Source organism: Anolis carolinensis, chromosome 3, assembly GCF_035594765.1.
Source record: "Anolis carolinensis isolate JA03-04 chromosome 3, rAnoCar3.1.pri, whole genome shotgun sequence".
NCBI classification, from domain to species: domain Eukaryota; kingdom Metazoa; phylum Chordata; class Lepidosauria; order Squamata; family Dactyloidae; genus Anolis; species Anolis carolinensis.
Window position 1 is genome coordinate 9,411,462 of NC_085843.1, and position 17,772 is coordinate 9,429,233.

At 40.2% G+C, this 17,772-nt stretch overlaps 1 protein-coding gene across 5 annotated transcripts in view; it reads left to right on the top strand.

Annotated features, from left to right (window-relative positions):
- Nucleotides 1–17,772, top strand: part of myo7a (myosin VIIA) — a 160,267-nt gene that overhangs the window by 138,145 nt on the left and 4,350 nt on the right. For all 5 annotated transcript variants that reach the window (XM_062974492.1, XM_062974495.1, XM_062974493.1 and 2 more), the window contains 9 exons: nt 4,195–4,348; nt 6,876–7,031; nt 7,927–8,032; nt 10,228–10,341; nt 10,629–10,716; nt 13,246–13,352; nt 14,943–15,128; nt 15,568–15,684; nt 16,643–16,726. In XM_062974492.1, the coding sequence (XP_062830562.1) occupies nt 4,195–4,348; nt 6,876–7,031; nt 7,927–8,032; nt 10,228–10,341; nt 10,629–10,716; nt 13,246–13,352; nt 14,943–15,128; nt 15,568–15,684; nt 16,643–16,726 (1,112 nt within the window). The remainder of the gene's footprint in view (nt 1–4,194; nt 4,349–6,875; nt 7,032–7,926; nt 8,033–10,227; nt 10,342–10,628; nt 10,717–13,245; nt 13,353–14,942; nt 15,129–15,567; nt 15,685–16,642; nt 16,727–17,772) is intronic.

Consider the following 17,772-nt stretch of genomic DNA (forward strand, 5'->3'; position numbering starts at 1 on the left):
TCAGGCATTACAGTGTCATAAGCAGGACTACAAGGCCCATGAGTCATCACAGTGCCTGACGGCGCGCGCGACACTGGCAAATAAAGCTTTCCCAGAAACTCAATTAACAGGGGACAATGCCTGCTGTCAATCAACTTAAGTACCTGGCTCTCTTTCAACACAACATTCACACAACAGTTAGACTTTGACCACAGGAGCCAAGCCCAAACTCAGTTTAAAATCTTAGCCAAATCTTAGCCAAATCCTACCTGAAGCCAGGGAGCAAAAATGTCCTCCTGCTTCCTCTGCTTCTGCGAGAACCAACTGCCCTTCTGGGATCAGGCTCTGGCAGAAACTCACACTGGCAAATAAAGCTTTCCCAGAAACTCAATTAACAGGGGACAATGCCTGCTGTCAATCAACTTAAGTACCTGGCTCTCTTTCAACACAACATTCACACAACAGTTAGACTTTGACCACAGGAGCCAAGCCCAAACTCAGTTTAAAATCTTAGCCAAATCTTAGCCAAATCCTACCTGAAGCCAGGGAGCAAAAATGTCCTCCTGCTTCCTCTGCTTCTGCGAGAACCAACTGCCCTTCTGGGATCAGGCTCTGGCAGAAACTCACACTGGCAAATAAAGCTTTCCCAGAAACTCAATTAACAGGGGACAATGCCTGCTGTCAATCAACTTAAGTACCTGGCTCTCTTTCAACACAACATTCACACAACAGTTAGACTTTGACCACAGGAGCCAAGCCCAAACTCAGTTTAAAATCTTAGCCAAATCTTAGCCAAATCCTACCTGAAGCCAGGGAGCAAAAATGTCCTCCTGCTTCCTCTGCTTCTGCGAGAACCAACTGCCCAAAATGTTCTACAGATGGCACATAACACCAAAAAAATAGGAGTAATGTACAAAAATACTCAAAACAAATGTTGGAAATGTCTAAAACAAGAAGGGACGTACTTTCTTATCTGGTGGACCTGCTCAGAAACGAAAAACTTTTGGAACATGATACATGAGGAAATACAGAAAATATTACAAAAAACATTCTGAATGAAGCCAGAATCTTACCTGCTCGGACTAACGGAGAACATAACAAACTTTAATCAGAATGAGGATATTATATTTATTTATGCAGTGACAGCCGCAAGAATATCGAGACAATGGAAGCAAAAAGAAATCCTGACGAAACAACAATGGTTGGATAAAATGGATGATATACATGATATGGACAAACTAACATATCTTATGAAACTAAGCAGAGGAAATGCAATAAAGCGAACAAATTGGGAAAAATATGAAGAATACAAGAAAAAGTCAAAGGAAGAATAAGCAAAAGGAGAACCCAAGAATGGACTATATGATCTAGACAAGAACATAAAGAGAAAGTAAAACAAGAAATGGAAATTAAACCACAAAGGACAGAAAGCGAAAGACCAAACAGAACTTTTTATTTCCCCCTTTTTATGGTCCTATTACTTACCTTCTCCTTCCTCTCTTTCCCTCCCCTACCCTATCCCTATTCCAAACTTTTCCTCACGGAACCCCATTCCTATTAATCTATGTACATGAAAGAAAACTTTAATAAAAAATATTTTTTTAAAAAAAAAAAAAAGGAGAAAGAACGAACAGTAGCTAAAGTTGCAGTCTAATAGACAGATGCCAGGAATTCACTTATCGAAGTTCATAAAACAAGTCCAAGGGTACAAACCAGAACTCAAGTCCATAAATCAAGCCAGAAAGTCAGTCCAGAAATCAGAGTCACGGAATCAGAATGCCACAGAGTCCAGAACAGGATTACAGGTCAGAGTGCAGAACCAAGATCCAGGACAAGAATATGAAGGTATGACATTATCTGCTACCAAAGAGCTATCTCTTCTTAGGCCCCTTTTATCATGAGAGCTCAGGTTTCAGCAAACCTTCACAGACTATTCCAGAAGCCTGTGGATCTTTCCTTGAGGAGGAGGTCAGATTGACCCCTTCCAAGCTTGCTGTGATAGAGAAGAGTGCTCCTCTGTTGAAGACCTGTTCCAGCAGCAGCCAAGCCAGACCAGACAGACTGCTGGCCATGATACAGAGTCACAACTACTTATTCATTTCATAGAATCATAGGATCATAGAATAGTAGAGTTGGAAGAGACCTCATGGGCCATCCAGTCCAACCCCCTGCCGAGAAGCAGGAAATCGCATTCAAAGCACCCCCGACAGATGGCCATCCAGCCTCTGCTTAAAAGCCTCCAAAGAAGGAGCCTCCACCACGGCCCCGGGGAGAGAGTTCCACTGTCGAACAGCCCTCACAGTGAGGAAGTTCTTCCTGATGTTCAGGTGGAATCTCCTTTCCTGTAGTTTGAAGCCATTGTTCCGTGTCCTAGTCTGCAGGGCAGCAGAAAATAAGCTTGCTCCCTCCTCCCTATGACTTCCCCTCACATATTTGTACATGGCTATCATGTCTCCTCTCAGCCTTCTCTTCTGCAGGCTAAACATGCCCAGCTCTTTAAGCCGCTCCTCATAGGGCTTGTTCTCCAGACCCTTCATCATTTTAGTCGCCCTCCTCTGGACGCTTTCCAGCTTGTCAACATCTCCCTTCAACTGTGGTGCCCAAAATTGGACGCAGTATTCCAGGTGTGGTCTGACCAAGGCAGAATAGAGGGGGAGCATGACTTCCCTGGATCTAGACTCTATTCCCCTATTGATGCAGGACAGAATCCCGTTGGCTTTTTTAGCTGCTGCATCACATTGTTGGCTCATGTTTAACTTGTTGTTCATGAGGACTCCAAGGTATTTTTCACACGTACTGCTGTCAAGCCAGGCGTCCCCCATTCTGTATCTTTGATTTCCATTTTTTCTGCCGAAGTGGAGTATCTTGCATTTGTCCCTGTTAAACTTCATTTTGTTAGTTTCGGCCCATCTCTCTAGTCTGTCAAGATCGTTTTGAATTCTGCTCCTGTCTTCTGGCGTGTTGGCTATCCCTCCCAGTTTTGTGTCGTCTGCAAACTTGATGATCGTGCCTTCTAACCCTTCGTCTAAGTCGTTAATAAAGATGTTGAACAGAACCGGGCCCAGGACGGAGCCCTGCGGCACTCCACTTGTCACTTCTTTCCATGATGAAGATGACGCTTTGGTGAGCACCCTTTGGGTTCGTTCGCTTAGCCAATTACAGATCCACCTAACCGTAGTTTTGTCTAGCCCACATTTTACTAGTTTGTTTGCCAGAAGGTCGTGGGGGACTTTGTCGAAGGCCTTACTGAAATCCAGCAAGTAGTTTTTTGTTAACTACCATCAAGTTGATTTCTATTTATGTTGCCCCCATGAATGAGAGACTTGCTCAGATCTTGCATAGGCATTGCCTTTCTTGGTTGAATCCACTCATATGTCTTCCTCTTTTAATCCTATCTTCTAATTTACCAGGCGTTGTTATTTTTTCTAACAATTCTTGACCTCATATGCCCAAAATACATTTAGACCTGGATCTTATATGATAACATTGACCAACACACCTTTTTGGGCCTCAAATGTTAGCCCTGATTCTGGGTATATTTGACGTGCTGATTCCAAAAATGGCACCTATTTCCCCTGTCAGCTCTAGTTTTTGAGATACAGAACAAATGCCATCAACTCTGAGCAGCCAGCTGCAGCCAGCTGTAACAAATCACTCTAACCAAGAGGTCATGAGTTCGAGGCCAGCTCGGAGCCTGTGTTTGTCTCTGTCTCTGTTCTATGTTAAGGCATTGAATGTTTGCCTTATATGTGTAATGTGATCCGCCCTGAGTCCCCTTCGGGGTGAGAAGGGCGGAATATAAATACCGTAAATAAATAAATAAATAAACTCATTGCCATCTGTTCGCCCGTATAAAACCATGGTGACCATACCTAAGAGCTGGTGCAGTCTATCCAATGCAGTTTTTTGAATCAGTGCCTGGAATAACCACAGGAACAGGCCTAAAAACCAAGACGCCAAGAAAAAATAAAGTAGGGATGTGTAATTGCTTATTGTTAATTCCTGTATATGGAGTCATGCTTTGATAGTGCTTTGAAGCCCCTCTGTTGAATTTCAACACTTTGCATCCAAATGTGCGTGTCTGTCCACAATGACCCATCCTGTATAACTCAGTTCACCCAAAGTTGAACCGAATACATACATACTACATTGGACAAAAATGCTCCCAAATCAATGCCGGTTTCATCTGTTATGCCCTTAACTGGCTCTGTGCACCAGTCCTGAAGTATATGGGCGACTACCCCTCCAAAAGGACCCGCTCCGTCAATGAACTCACAGACCAAATATTTGAAGGGGCCTTGAAAGCAGAACCGCTCAAAGATGAGATTTACTCTCAGGTTCTGAAGCAGCTCACAGACAACCACATCAAGTAAGAAATTTGTGCAGTTTTAATACTATTTTTTGTGTATGCTTCATGACACAAAGATTTCATTGTTTTTTTAATATTTATATTTACATGCATTTGGTTTGCTTTTAATTTGTATGGTGTCATGTTTCGTGATAGCCACCTTGAGCATTGGGAGAATATTGGGAGAAGGGTGGAATAAAAATAAAGTAAATATTTTTCCCCTGCAGGTTATGTATTTATGGAATAATATTGGTCATAGTTTTTTCCAGAGTGAAAATAAGCAAGAGAGTGTAATACCAGAGCTTTCCAGACATTTCATATCAGTGACATACTTTTAAAGCGCCGCTTGAGTCCCCTTCAGGGAGATAAGGCGGGTTATAAATAATAATAATAATAATATCATTTTGCGACATAGTACTGTATATACTCGATTATAAGCCTAGTTTTTCAGCCCTTTTTTAGGACTAAAAAAGCCCCTCGCCACGGCTTATACTTGGGTGAGGATCCTGGTTGGCTTATATTTGGGTCAGCTTATACTCGAAAATATATGGTACATTTATTATTTTTCTCTATTATTATTGGTATTATTACATTTATTATTGTACTCTATTATTGTTGTTACTGTTACATTTATTTTACTCTATTTTTATTATTATTAATAATACATTTATTATTTCACTCTGATCTTATTATTATTACATTTATTATTCTACTCTATTATTACATGTATTATTTTCCTGTATTTATTATTATTATTATTACATGAATTATTTTACTCTATTATTACTAAAAGGATACATAAGCACATTTACATTGAAGAAGATGAGAATAATGATTTGATCAGAGTTGGACAGTCTTATCTTAAATTTGAGCTTTATGTAAATATTCAAAAACATTTAACCTACTGATGCCTCAATTAATGTAATTTTTTGGTATCTATTTTTATTTCTGAAATTTTCCACCCTCAGCTTATACTTGAGTCAATGATTTCAAAGGTTTTTTGTGGTAAAATTATATTCGGGTCGGCTTATATTCAAGTATATACGGTAATTCGGTTTTACTAGCAAACTGGAGGTTAAACCAACCCCTTACAAGAGATACAGACACATTCATACATTACAGCGAACACATGACATGTCACAACACACAGTTTGGAAAGCTCTGATCTATACCTTTATAGTAATGAAATAGGAAATTTAATGATTTTGCAAAGGAAATCTATCAGCTCTTTGCATTTCAGCCTTTTCTTCCCAGAAACAAAGATTGTAGAGACTTATTAGTCTCATTAAAGACTTTTGCTTTTAAATGGTTCTATATAAATTCCCCTGGTGGCACAACGGGTTAAACCACTGAGCTGCTGAACTTGCTGACTGAAAGGTCGGTGATTCGAATCCAGGGAGCAGGGTGAGCTCTGCTGTTAGCCCCAGCTTCTGCCAACCTAGCAGTGCAAAAACATGTAAATGTAAGTAAATCAATAGGTACCGCTCTGGCAGGAAGGTCATGGGGCTCCATGCAATCATGCCAGCCACGTGACCTTGGAGGTGTCTACGGACAACGCTGGCTTTTTGGCTTAGAAATGGAGATGAGCACCAACCCCCAGAGTTGGACACAACTAGACTCAATGTCAGGGGAAAACCTTTACCTTTACCTATATTGCTTGATGTGCTCTGTTTTGTTATAACTTGCTTGTATGTTTTCTCTTTTTGGCATTGATTGTTTGCCATATACTCTGGAAACCACCCTGAGTCCCTTTGGAGAGATAGGGCGGTCTACAAATAAAGTATTATTATTATTATTATTATTATTTTATGACACAGCAAACAAAATAGATATGCTGGATTTCGTATCACAAAATCACAAGTCGAACACTTCGCATGTGTCTAGGACTGTGTGATGTATTTTCAGATGATGCGCGCAGATCCCAGTCGGGTGGTCTTTTGCAGCTGGCAGATTGTGATTTTGTCAATGTCTATTGTTTCCAAATGCCGGCTCAGATCTTTTGGAACGGCACCCAATGTGCCGATCATCACCGGGACCACCCGCACTGGTTTCTGCCATAATCTTTGAAGTTCAATCTTGAGGTCCTGATAGCGGCTGAGTTTTTCCTGTTATTTTTCGTCAATGCGACTGTCACCTGGGATGGTGACATCAATGATCCAAACCTTTTTCTTTCCCACAACTGTGATGTCTGGTGTGTTGTGTTCCAGAACTTTGTCAGTCTGGATTCAGAGGTCCCACAGTATCTTTGCGTGTGCACATTTTCCAATACTTTTGCAGGTTTGTGATCCCACCAGTTCTTTCCTGCTGGGAGGTGGTATTTGAGGCATAAGTTCCAATGAATCATTTGGGCCACATAGTTGTGCCTCTGTTTGTAGTCTGTGCGATTTTCTTACAGCAGCTGAGGATATGATCAATGGTTTTGTCGGTTTCCTTGCAGAGTCTGCATTTTGGGTCATCAGCTGATTTTTCGATTATTATTATTATTATTATTAGGATGTCTTGCAATGACTCATTTTATTCAACACTTCTGACATGTTTTGTTTTAAAGATATAGTGAAGAGAAAGGTTGGGAGCTGCTTTGGCTGTGTACAGGCCTTTTCCCGCCAAGCAACATCCTCCTGCCCCACGTCCAGCGCTTCATCCAGTCTCGGAAACATCATCCGCTCGCCAATGATTGCATGCAGAGGCTGCAGAAAGCGTTAAGGTGACTGGCTCACTCCATGAGAAGACTTCCGCCCTAATTAGTCAAGACTGGGGGCGCATCTTCACTGTAGAATTAATGCAGTTTGGCACCACTTTAACTGCCGTGGTCCAAACTATGGAATCCTGGAAGTTGTAGTTCATTGAGGCACCAACAGTCTTTGGAAAAGAGCTTGTAGAAGTATATCTCCCAAAATTCCATAGCCTTATACAATGGCAACTTAAAGTGGTACCAAACTATATTAATTTTACAATGTAAATGCATCTCACATTTTGTATGCAAACAGCCCCAAATAATCCCTTGGTATCTTCTCCTAAAAGCAATACGGTAGCATAAAATGATGGAAAAATATGCAACAATATTCAAGAAGCAGTTGACAAATCACATGTGGATTTTGCCCCAAATAAGTCCCAAGTTGCAAAGATTCGAGTCAGTCCTTGGATTTATACGAATCTCTGCAGGTTGGGATTTATTTGGGGCAAAATTCACATGTGGTTGCATTGTTCAAAAATACAATTTTTTTGTAAACAGAAATATATCCTGCACAGAAAATGCAGTTTTCTGTGCAGAAAATGTAATTGAGGATTTATTCTGCGCAAAATTTGCACATGCTTGATTTGCATAGAAAGCAACATTTCCTAGTCAGGATAAATTTTCTATCCAGAAAATCATAGTTCTTCATAGAAATACTACTTTTCTAGCATAAAATACTCTCTTCTGTTCAAAGGAACCACCTGTGAATGTTGCACAAATTATGAATAGGCTTAGGAGACTGTCCTTTTGATAGCATCTCTTACAAGGGTTAAGAAAAATTGTTAAAATTGTTTGCTGCTTCCTTCATTAAGAAATTTTGTTCGTGGTGTCATTTGTAAAAGAAAGCTTTCTTTTTCTTTGATAGGAATGGATCCCGAAAATACCCTCCCCATCTGGTAGAAGTTGAGGCCATTCAGCACAAAACTACTCAGATTTTCCATAAAGTGTACTTCCCGGATGACACAGATGAGGTATAAAGACAAATTATTGAAAAAATAGAGAAAGCAAGGACCCACAGAGAAAGTATTGCCTGGTGGATTGATAGGATTGGGTCTGTTGGAAATAGCAACCTTCTCAAGCCTAAAGTAGTAAATTGTTTACATACAATTCTATTTGCTTACTGTATTGTATATGTATGTTTTGGTATGCAGCTTCCCCTTTACTCTATGTTTCTTGAGGTTGTGGGAGGGACTACAGACCACATGATCAGATCTGGGACTCCATTTTAGAACACAAGAAATGCTTTAGCCATGCGATGCTTTAGACTTCAGACTGCTTAGAACACAGATGCCATGTAGACAATGGACTGTTAAGAGCAAACTCATGTTGCTCTTGATTATAAGAGAGATGCCCTGTGTTATATGCACAGAGAAACTACTTCAGATCTGTCTGTAACTGGATTGACAAGTTATGTGCCTGTATGCCGAATACATGAAGGTTCTGAGTAAACCAGATATGTTACTTTTAACGAAGTCTATTTTTGTCTCTTGGGAGCATATATAGCAAAAAGATGGTTTATGGGAGAGGAGATGTTTTTGGTCACTGAAAGGAAACACTTCTGAAGAACTGCTATATTTTGTGCATTATTTATTTATTTATTTATTTATTCGCAGTATTTATATTCCGTCCTTCTCACCCCGAAGGGGAGTCAGGCCGGATCACATTGTACACATATAAGACAAACATTCAATGCCATATAACATAGAACAGAGACAGACACAGAGGCAATTTAACCTTCTCCAGCTTCCAGCTTCCTGAGGGTATGCTTGATTCCGGCCACAGGGGGAGCAGTTGCTTCATCATCCACTGCAACTGCAACTTCCTCATTCCAGTGGCGGCTGGATGATTTTTATGGTGTCGTAAATTAGCCTCCCCACATATAAGTGGTACCTAAATTTCCTACTTGATAGATGCAACTATCTTCCGGGTTGCTTAGGTCAACAATGAGCAGGAGCTATTTTTTATTTTAATTGTCGGGTGCTCACCCCGACACGGGTTGGCCTCGAACTCATGACCTCTTGGTCAGAGTGATTTATTGCAGCTGGCTGCTAACCAGCCTGCACCACAGCCTGGCGCATAATCTCTGTTCCTAACAGATCAGAGACAACTAGATTATCAGTCTAACAACTGAAAGCCTTGCATAGGTACATGTGGATATATACCACTAAAGAGAAGATTTTACTCCAAACGAGTTTTTGGCTCTTCTTTGGAAGATCATACTTCTTCAAAAGTTCATGATTTTCAAATGGTTGTGAATGGTTTTCCAAAAGGTTGCTATTTCTAAAAAAAAGTCATGCCTTTCCAAAACAGGGCCTGCTGTCAATTGCCCTCCAATCAGCTTTGATCTATGGCAACCCTATGAATGGAAGACCTCCAAGACACCATGGTCAACATCCTACATCACGATCTATGTTTTGTAACTTTGCAAATCCATAGTTACATTGCAGAAACTCTTCAAAGGACTGCCCCAATGCACAGTGGGGGCAAATTTCATATCAGGACATAGCGCATCAGTTGCTTCACTGACTACCATTGCACAATGAACACCCATACATTGCAACATCATCATCATCATCATCATCATCTTATTATTATTATTATTATTATTATTATTATTATTATTATTATTATTATTTCTTACCTACCTATCCTCAGGACTCGCAGCTGCCCATAAGTGCAAATGTCAGTTTTAGGCATACATAAAGCCATATTCCAAGCTTTAAGTCCCTAGTAGAATGCCTCTTATTAACATCCCTGGTAAGATCTTATGATTGTGACTTCATTGGAATTGTGGAATTGTATTTTTTTTAATGTCCCTTTTTTTTTAAGTATTGTAGTTCTCAATCTTTCTGTGCCGCTGAGTTTTTGTGTTCCTTTGAGTCAGGAAGCTATGCTGAAAGCCGCGGTCATCTAGGATGTGTAGTTTATTCTAGTTTATTCTCTGACAGAGATGGGTAAATAAATATCTCACAAAACTAGAAATCCCAGAATTTCATAGCAATGAGCCATGGCAGTCAAAGTGGTGTCAAACTGTTATCATTCTGCAATGTGGCTGCAGCCTAACTCCCTTTTGAGAGAAGGTGGGAGTAATGTTTAAAGATAAGAAGAAGAAAAGTTTTCAGGTCTTGAGATGGCAGAAGTACAAAACCTTCCGTTTTCTCAACAGGCATTTGAAGTGGAATCAAGCACAAAAGCAAAGGATTTCTGCCAGAACATCTCCAACCGGCTACTGCTGAAGACATCAGAGGGTTTCAGCCTTTTTGTCAAGATCTCTGACAAGGTGATTGACGAGCAAAGATTTCATTCACTGATTATGGATGCTTTCCTAAAAGAGTAGATATAGCTGTTGTTTCATTAACTTACACAAGCGACAGGGGACCTTTGGGGATGGATTATAATCATCATCTCCCAACCATATTTGCATGGGTTCTCAGTGCAGGGTCCCATAGAAAGTGGAAATACCCAAATATAAATTGCATGGTGCCCCTGCCCATAAGACTGACAAAATTACAGGCTTTTTGGTCATTGCATTTAATTTTTTGTTCTTAATGGTATGTGTTCTTCCAGGTCATCAGTGTACCCGAAGGGGACTTCTTCTTTGATTTTGTCAGGCACTTAACTGACTGGATCAAGAAAGCTAGACCAGCAAAAGATGGTAAATGCCATAATACTTTCCCATCGTCTCAGTATTGTTTTGATTCCATGCAATTGGTGTGAGTTTTGAAAGGGGTGCTATTGTTTGTCTCCCAGCCCTTGCCATCAGCAAACAAAGATCTTTGATTTGCACAAGCTTTTGGTTATGAACTGGTTGCTTCAAAAGGATCTTTTAATGGTGGTGGAAGGTTGCTATGTTTTCATGTTAATTTTTTTACTAGAATTTCTAGGCTTATACTGTCAGGGAATCGTCACCCTGACCGATTGATGAGGCAGGTCTCACCTTCTGCTCATCAGTCAGACCACTCAGGCTGCGGCAAAAGTGGCACCGACAAACGACACCTCAGTCGTTAATTATCTGCTGATCCCAGCGGTTCTAAAGGCTTTATTTACCAGTTATTTACAACACTAAATACCATCACTCTCTGGACACATGTTGCCTCGGCAAGGACAAAACATGGAGCGTTCTCTCGGCTTGCCGAGTCCGTTATCAGTGCAAGCAGGCACCTCCCCGCATTCCACAGTTTATGATGTATGTTCCATCCATGTAGTTGAAACGGAAGTCTTGACCCATTGGCCCTTCTGGTGGAACACATACACACGATCCAACAGCAACAATTGATTGAACATTTCACACTATAACAACAAAAACACTAACATATACATGGGTACATTACAGTAGTTTTGTTTTAATAGTATAGTTTATTATATTGTTGATGTATTTTCTGAATGTTATTTTACTGTTATTATTTTAATCATATATGCTGTCATTGTATTGTTTTATTGTTTGATTGGGCTTGGTCCCCATGTGAACCGCTCCAAGTGACTTTGGGAAATGGAAGCGGGTTATAAATAAATTATTATTATTATTATTATTATTATTATTATTATTATTGACACAACGACGTTGTATGACACAGCAAACAAGATAGATATGCTGGATTTCGTTTCACAAAACCACAAGTCGAACACTTCCCAAGTGTCTAGGACTGTGTGATGTATTTTCGGATGATGCGTGCAGATCCCAGCAGGGTGGCCTTTTGCAGTTGGCAGATCATGATTTTGTCAATGTCTATTGTTTCCAAATGTCGGCTGAGATCTTTTGGCACTGCACCCAATGTGCCCATTGCCACCGGGACCACCTGCACTGGTTTCTGCCATAGTCTTTGAAGTTCAATCTTGAGGTCCTGATAGCGGCTGAGTTTTTCCTGTTGTTTTTCGTCAATGCGACTGTCACCTGGGATGACACAATCAATGACCCAAACCTTTTTTTTTCCCACAACTGTGATGTCTGGTGTGTTGTGTTCCAGAACTTTGTCAGTCTGGATTCGGAAGTCCCACAGTATCTTTGCGTGCTCATTTTCCAATATTTTGGATTATTATTATTGTTATTATTATTTAAACTGTTTTTAATATTGCAATTAGGTTTTTGGCTACATTTTGGCTTCATCTGTGTGGTGGGCTTGGATCCCTTACTGGAAGAAAGGCAGGTTATAATCAATCAATCAGTCAGTCAGTCAATCAATCAATGGAATATACATTCCCTTAGCTTAAACAAAATGGTAGTGCAATGACTGTGAGAGCTGTTCAGCATTGGAACTCTCTGCCGCAGAGTGTGGTGGAGGCTCCTCCTTTGGAGGCTTTTAAGCAGAGGCTGGATGTCCATCTGTCGGGGGTGCTTTGAATGAGATTTTCCTGCTTCTTGGCAGAATGGGGTTGGACTGGATGACACATGAAGTCTCTTCCAACTCTATGATTCTATGACTGGCAGTGTATATACACTAGAGTCTCACTTATCCAAGCTAAACGGGCCGGCAGAAGCTTAGATAAGCAAATATCTTGGATAATAAGGAGGGATTAAGGAAAAGCCTATTAAACATCAAATTAGGTTATGATTTTACAAATTAAGCACCAAAACATCATGTCATACAACAAATTTGACAGAAAACGTAGTTCAATATGCAGTAATGTTATGTTGTGATTACTGTATTTACGAATTTAGCACCAAAATATCATGATATATTGAAAACCTTGACTACAAAAATGCATTGGATAATCCAGAACCTTGGATAAGCAAGTCTTGGATAAGTGAGACTCTACTGTATATTGAATTTTTATCCCACATTTCTCCCAGATTGGGATTTAGTCTTGATCTTCCCAAGAAGCTTGAGCAAATGCAAATTGCAGAATCTTTTCATAGTTTGTGTGTTCATTCATAACCTTTGCCATTTTGATCACCCTTTGATGTCACTTGGTGACATGATTTTCATCTGTGAAATGATTGAATGCTCTTCCTGGGCTTGACCGAGAATTCATTTCCTTCTTATGCTATTTTTCAACATGCAATGATAATGCTTGTTTGTTTATTTGTTTGGAGAAACATGTTATAATGTTTGTCATCCTTTAGTACAGCTAAACACACCTTAGCTATCTCTGGTCAATGAAGATAAAACACAGTGCAATGCAATACATATTAAAGCACGCAATGTGCTTATTTATACCTTAATGTTACCATTCTTTATTTGGATAGGGATAGTGCCTTCTCTCACGTACCAAGTGTTCTTCATGAAAAAGTTGTGGACAAATACTGTGCCTGGAAAGGATTCAATGGCTGACTCCATCTTCCACTACTATCAGGTACTTCCCAAACGTCCAGCATTAATGAGCAGAAGAAGCAACTGGGTTTTTTTTTCTTGGCAAGTCACTTACATCTCTGGAGATATCATTCATGTTTACTTGCTTATTTGTTTCAGGGTGCACATGCTTGTATGTGAGAGTAAACCTTTAGTAGTGGCTCAGCTAGCATCAGAAGAATACTGAATTCATTGCAGCATTGTTACAGTGGTGAGGCCATAACATACAAAGCTAAGACCTCTGTAAATTATACCTGGGGAGAAAATAAAAAATAAAAATAGAGACTGGAATCCTGTGGATCAGTCCCAAGCTATAATAGGCCCAATGCAATTGTAGGAGCATAATGTCCGGATCAATTGTAGTAGTGCCACTCTATTGAATCAGAAGACTGTGTCCAGTTTTGGGCACCAAAGAATGAGAAAGATATCAACCCTTTGGAATAAGTATAGAGAAAGGCAACTAAAATGATAAAAGGTGTGGAAATTAAGCCTTATGAGAAATAGGAGATAAGCATGATTAGCTTGAAAAGACTAAGAAGTAACACAAAGAAGTAACATTTTTTCAATATCTAAGAGATGTTTTGTAGGAGATGGGGCAGAAGATGTGGACAAGAACCAATGGATTCTGAGTACAAGAAAATATATTGTTTGAAAGTGCTGGAGGGATGGTGATGGAATCAGAGGTTGGATGAGTTGTAGTTCAGGAGTTTCAGGAGTTGTAATTGTGTCTTTTTGCTTGGTAAGGGGTTAGATTAGATTGATTCTATGATTATTATTTTTTCATGTCAGGAGCAACCTGAGTTGCTTCTGGAGTGAGAGAATTGGCCGTCTGCAAGGATGTTGCCCAGGGGACGCCTGGATGTTTTGATGTTTTACAATCCTTGTGGGAGGCTTCTCTCATGACCCCGCATGGAGCTGGAGCTGATAGAAGGAGCTCATGTGCGCTCTCCCCGGGTGGGACTCGAACCTGGCAGCCTTCAGGTCAGCAACCCAACCTTCAAGTCACAAGGCTTTTATCCCCTAGATCAATTTAGTCAATTGTAGAATAATTGGATCAACAGGTTATTCTAATGCAGTGGTTCTCAACCTGTGAGTACCCAGATGTTTTGGCCTTCAACTCCCAGAAATCCTAACAACTGGTAAGCTGGCTGGGATTTCTGGGAGTTGTAGGCCAAAACACTTGGGGACCCACAGGTTGAGAACCACTGGTCCAATGGATTCAGTGGCTCTTCCCTGGTTGGTCAAGCGTGGAACTATATTCCAGCACTGACCAGCTTTCATTGTTGTTATTATTATTTTCATTCCACTTTATCTCTCTAAAAAAGAGACCCAAAGAGACCCATTCACAGCTGGGAAGGGGCTCTGCACAAAAAGGTACTCAAAATCTCCTTGCACAACACCCCAAAGTGTTCTTAGATATTTTCCCATGAGTTCATTATCTATGAACAATCGGAGTAGGTATCTTTACCTTCCATTTTCCAAAACAGGACAGTGAAATGATTAGGAAATGCTCTCCAGCAGAAGAACCAACTCCTTGCTCTTGTAATACTGTAGCATGCTTCCTCTCTCTCTGCCTCCCCATTTTGTGGCACAGGAATTACCAAAGTACCTTCGTGGCTACCACAAATGCAGCCGGGAAGAGGTCCTTCAGCTGGGAGCCCTGATCTATAGGGTGAAATTTGAAGACGACAAAACCTATTTCCCCAGCATCCCCAAACTCCTCAAGGAGCTGGTCCCCGAGCCTCTCATCCGGCAGCTGTCCCCTGACGACTGGAAGAGGGTAGGTTTGCTCATCCACTAAGACCTATGGAGCAAGCATGGGCAAACTTTGGCCCTCCAGGTGTTTTGGACTTCAGTTCTCTCCATTTCTAATTAGGAATTATGGGAATTTAAGTCCAAAACACCTGTAGGGCCAAAATTTTCCCACACCTGCTATAGAGAGTGTTTAGGCTTGCAAAGAAAATCTCTATTCATGTTGCGTTATTGTCTGTTCAGTTGTCACTTCCAGAATCTCCCAGCAAGTATGCATGAGGGAAATATCAAAGCTGGAATCCAAATAAGTATTTTTTTTTCTGAACTCTGTTAGGAACAGCTGTTTAGATACTAACATAAGAGCTTAATTATGGAAATTCACTGAGACGTACAAGCTTTGTCCAGAACCGTACCAGTTTTCCAGATTGTGACGCATCGTGCACATCATGTGTTCCTTTCTCTTGCAGTCAATTGTGGCCTATTTTAACAAGCATGCAGGTAAAACGAGAGAAGAAGCCAAGCTTGCCTTCCTCAAGATAGTATTCAAGTGGCCTACGTTTGGATCGGCTTTCTTTGAAGTGAAGGTAGAGATGCGTTTTTCTTCCTTTTTTTTTGGTTCTGTTATCTAGAGCAGGGATCTTTAAACATTTTCACTCTTGACCCTTTTCATCTGAGAAATGTTAACATATATCTATATATATATATAAAAGGGTAATGAAATTTCAGCCTAGAACAAAACAACAAAACTACACATCCCAGAAACACTAAACTTGGCAGCACAACCCCTCATTCACGCCTCTACGTTCATACAACAAAAAGCTCCAGCTACTCCAGAAAACGGCCAGGCTTTGAGACTGCAAGGCTATTCACTGCTATTCCACCTGGCCAATAAAGGATTCCCATAAGCCACAGCAATGCGTGGCTGGGCAAAGCTAGTAGGTATATAAAAAAGATATAAACATCAAACATTTACTGATAACAAATCATCATCTGCAAGGCTTGCCAAATAAGATAGTCACATAAACCTCCCTTGTTTAGTTTCCAATATACCTCACAACCTCCGAGAATGCCTGCCATAGATGTGGGCGAAACGTCACGAGAGAATGCTTCTAGAACATGGTCATACAGCCCGGAAAATTCACAACAATTCAGTGATTCCGGTAGTGAAGCCTTCGACAACACACTAAATAAGATAGTTTTTCCTTTTTATGAAGTACAATTGAAGCATCTTCTGCAGACTTCTTTTTAAACACTGCACAACAAATTTTTGTGAATGTCTAACACAGCCATAAGGTGACACACAGAAAACCTTTTATTGTTGCCAAATTTTTCATGAGCCCATTTGGAGTCAGGATCCACAGTTTAAGAAGCAGTGATGTGGAGATTCCTGGAAATTGGGTGGGAAAGTTGTCACATTGTTTACAATCTACATGCCTTAACATCCTGACACCCAGAAACATTGGGGTGATTTCTATCATAATAGTATTCTGTGTGATTCCATGCCGTTTTCCCAACCTATCGTCTGTTTTCTATTCTGCATAGCAAACTACTGATCCAAATTACCCAGAACTCCTCCTTATTGCCATCAACAAGCATGGTGTCAGCCTCATCGATCGCAAAACCAAGGTAAGTTGGGGATCCGTTGTAATTTCTGAAGAATAACAAGTGTGCAGACCTTAGGAGACAGATGGAAGAAAGTGAGCAAATGGAGAATGAAAGTACAGTAGAGTCTTGCTTATCCAACATAAACGGGCCGGCAGAATGTTGGATAAGTGAATATGTTGGATAATAAGGAGAGATTAAGGAAAAGCTTATTAAACATCAAATTAGGTTATGATTTTACAAATTAAGCACCAAAACATCATGTTATACAACAAATTGGACAGAAAAAGTAGTTCAATACTCAGTAATGCTATGTAGTAATTACCGTATTAACAAATTTAGTACCAAAATATCACGATATATTGAAAACACTGACTACAAAAATGTGTTGGATAATCCAGAATGATGGATAAGCGAGTGTTGGATAAGTGAGACTCTACTGTACCCAGAATCTTCAATGTGACTAAACAATTCTTGGAGTCACAGCTTGGAAAAATAATGTTCCCTAGCTCTGGGCATAATATCATAGAGGACTGGTAAGTTCAGCAAAAGACATCATGTTTGAAAGGTGATTTTAAAATTTGGCACTCCCAATGGAAAGGATTAGTGTCCCAAACTTCGATAAAGAGGCATCTAACAACATTTTCCATTTTCCCTCATCTTCCCACTCTACATACTATAGCATTTTAGCAGAATTGTCCCCTTGGTTCTTCCTACTTGTTGATTTTATCCTTGGACTCTGTGGAAGGCTGTACTAGTCACCCTCCGCTGTGCAGATCAATTTGATGCACAGGTTTTAAAGTAACTGTGCTATGTTCTTTTATTTGTGTTGCATTGTTTTTAAATTTTATTGTTTAAGTATATTGTATGTATTGTAATACCATGTCGTTATCTACGTTTTTCTTGTGTAAGCTGCCCCAAGTCCCCGCGGGGAGATGGTGGTGGGGTATAAAAATATTATAATACAGTAGAGTCTCACTTATCCAACATTCGCTTATCCAACGTTCTGGATTATCCAATGCATTTTTGTAGTCATTGTTTTCAATACATCGTGATATTTTGGTGCTAAA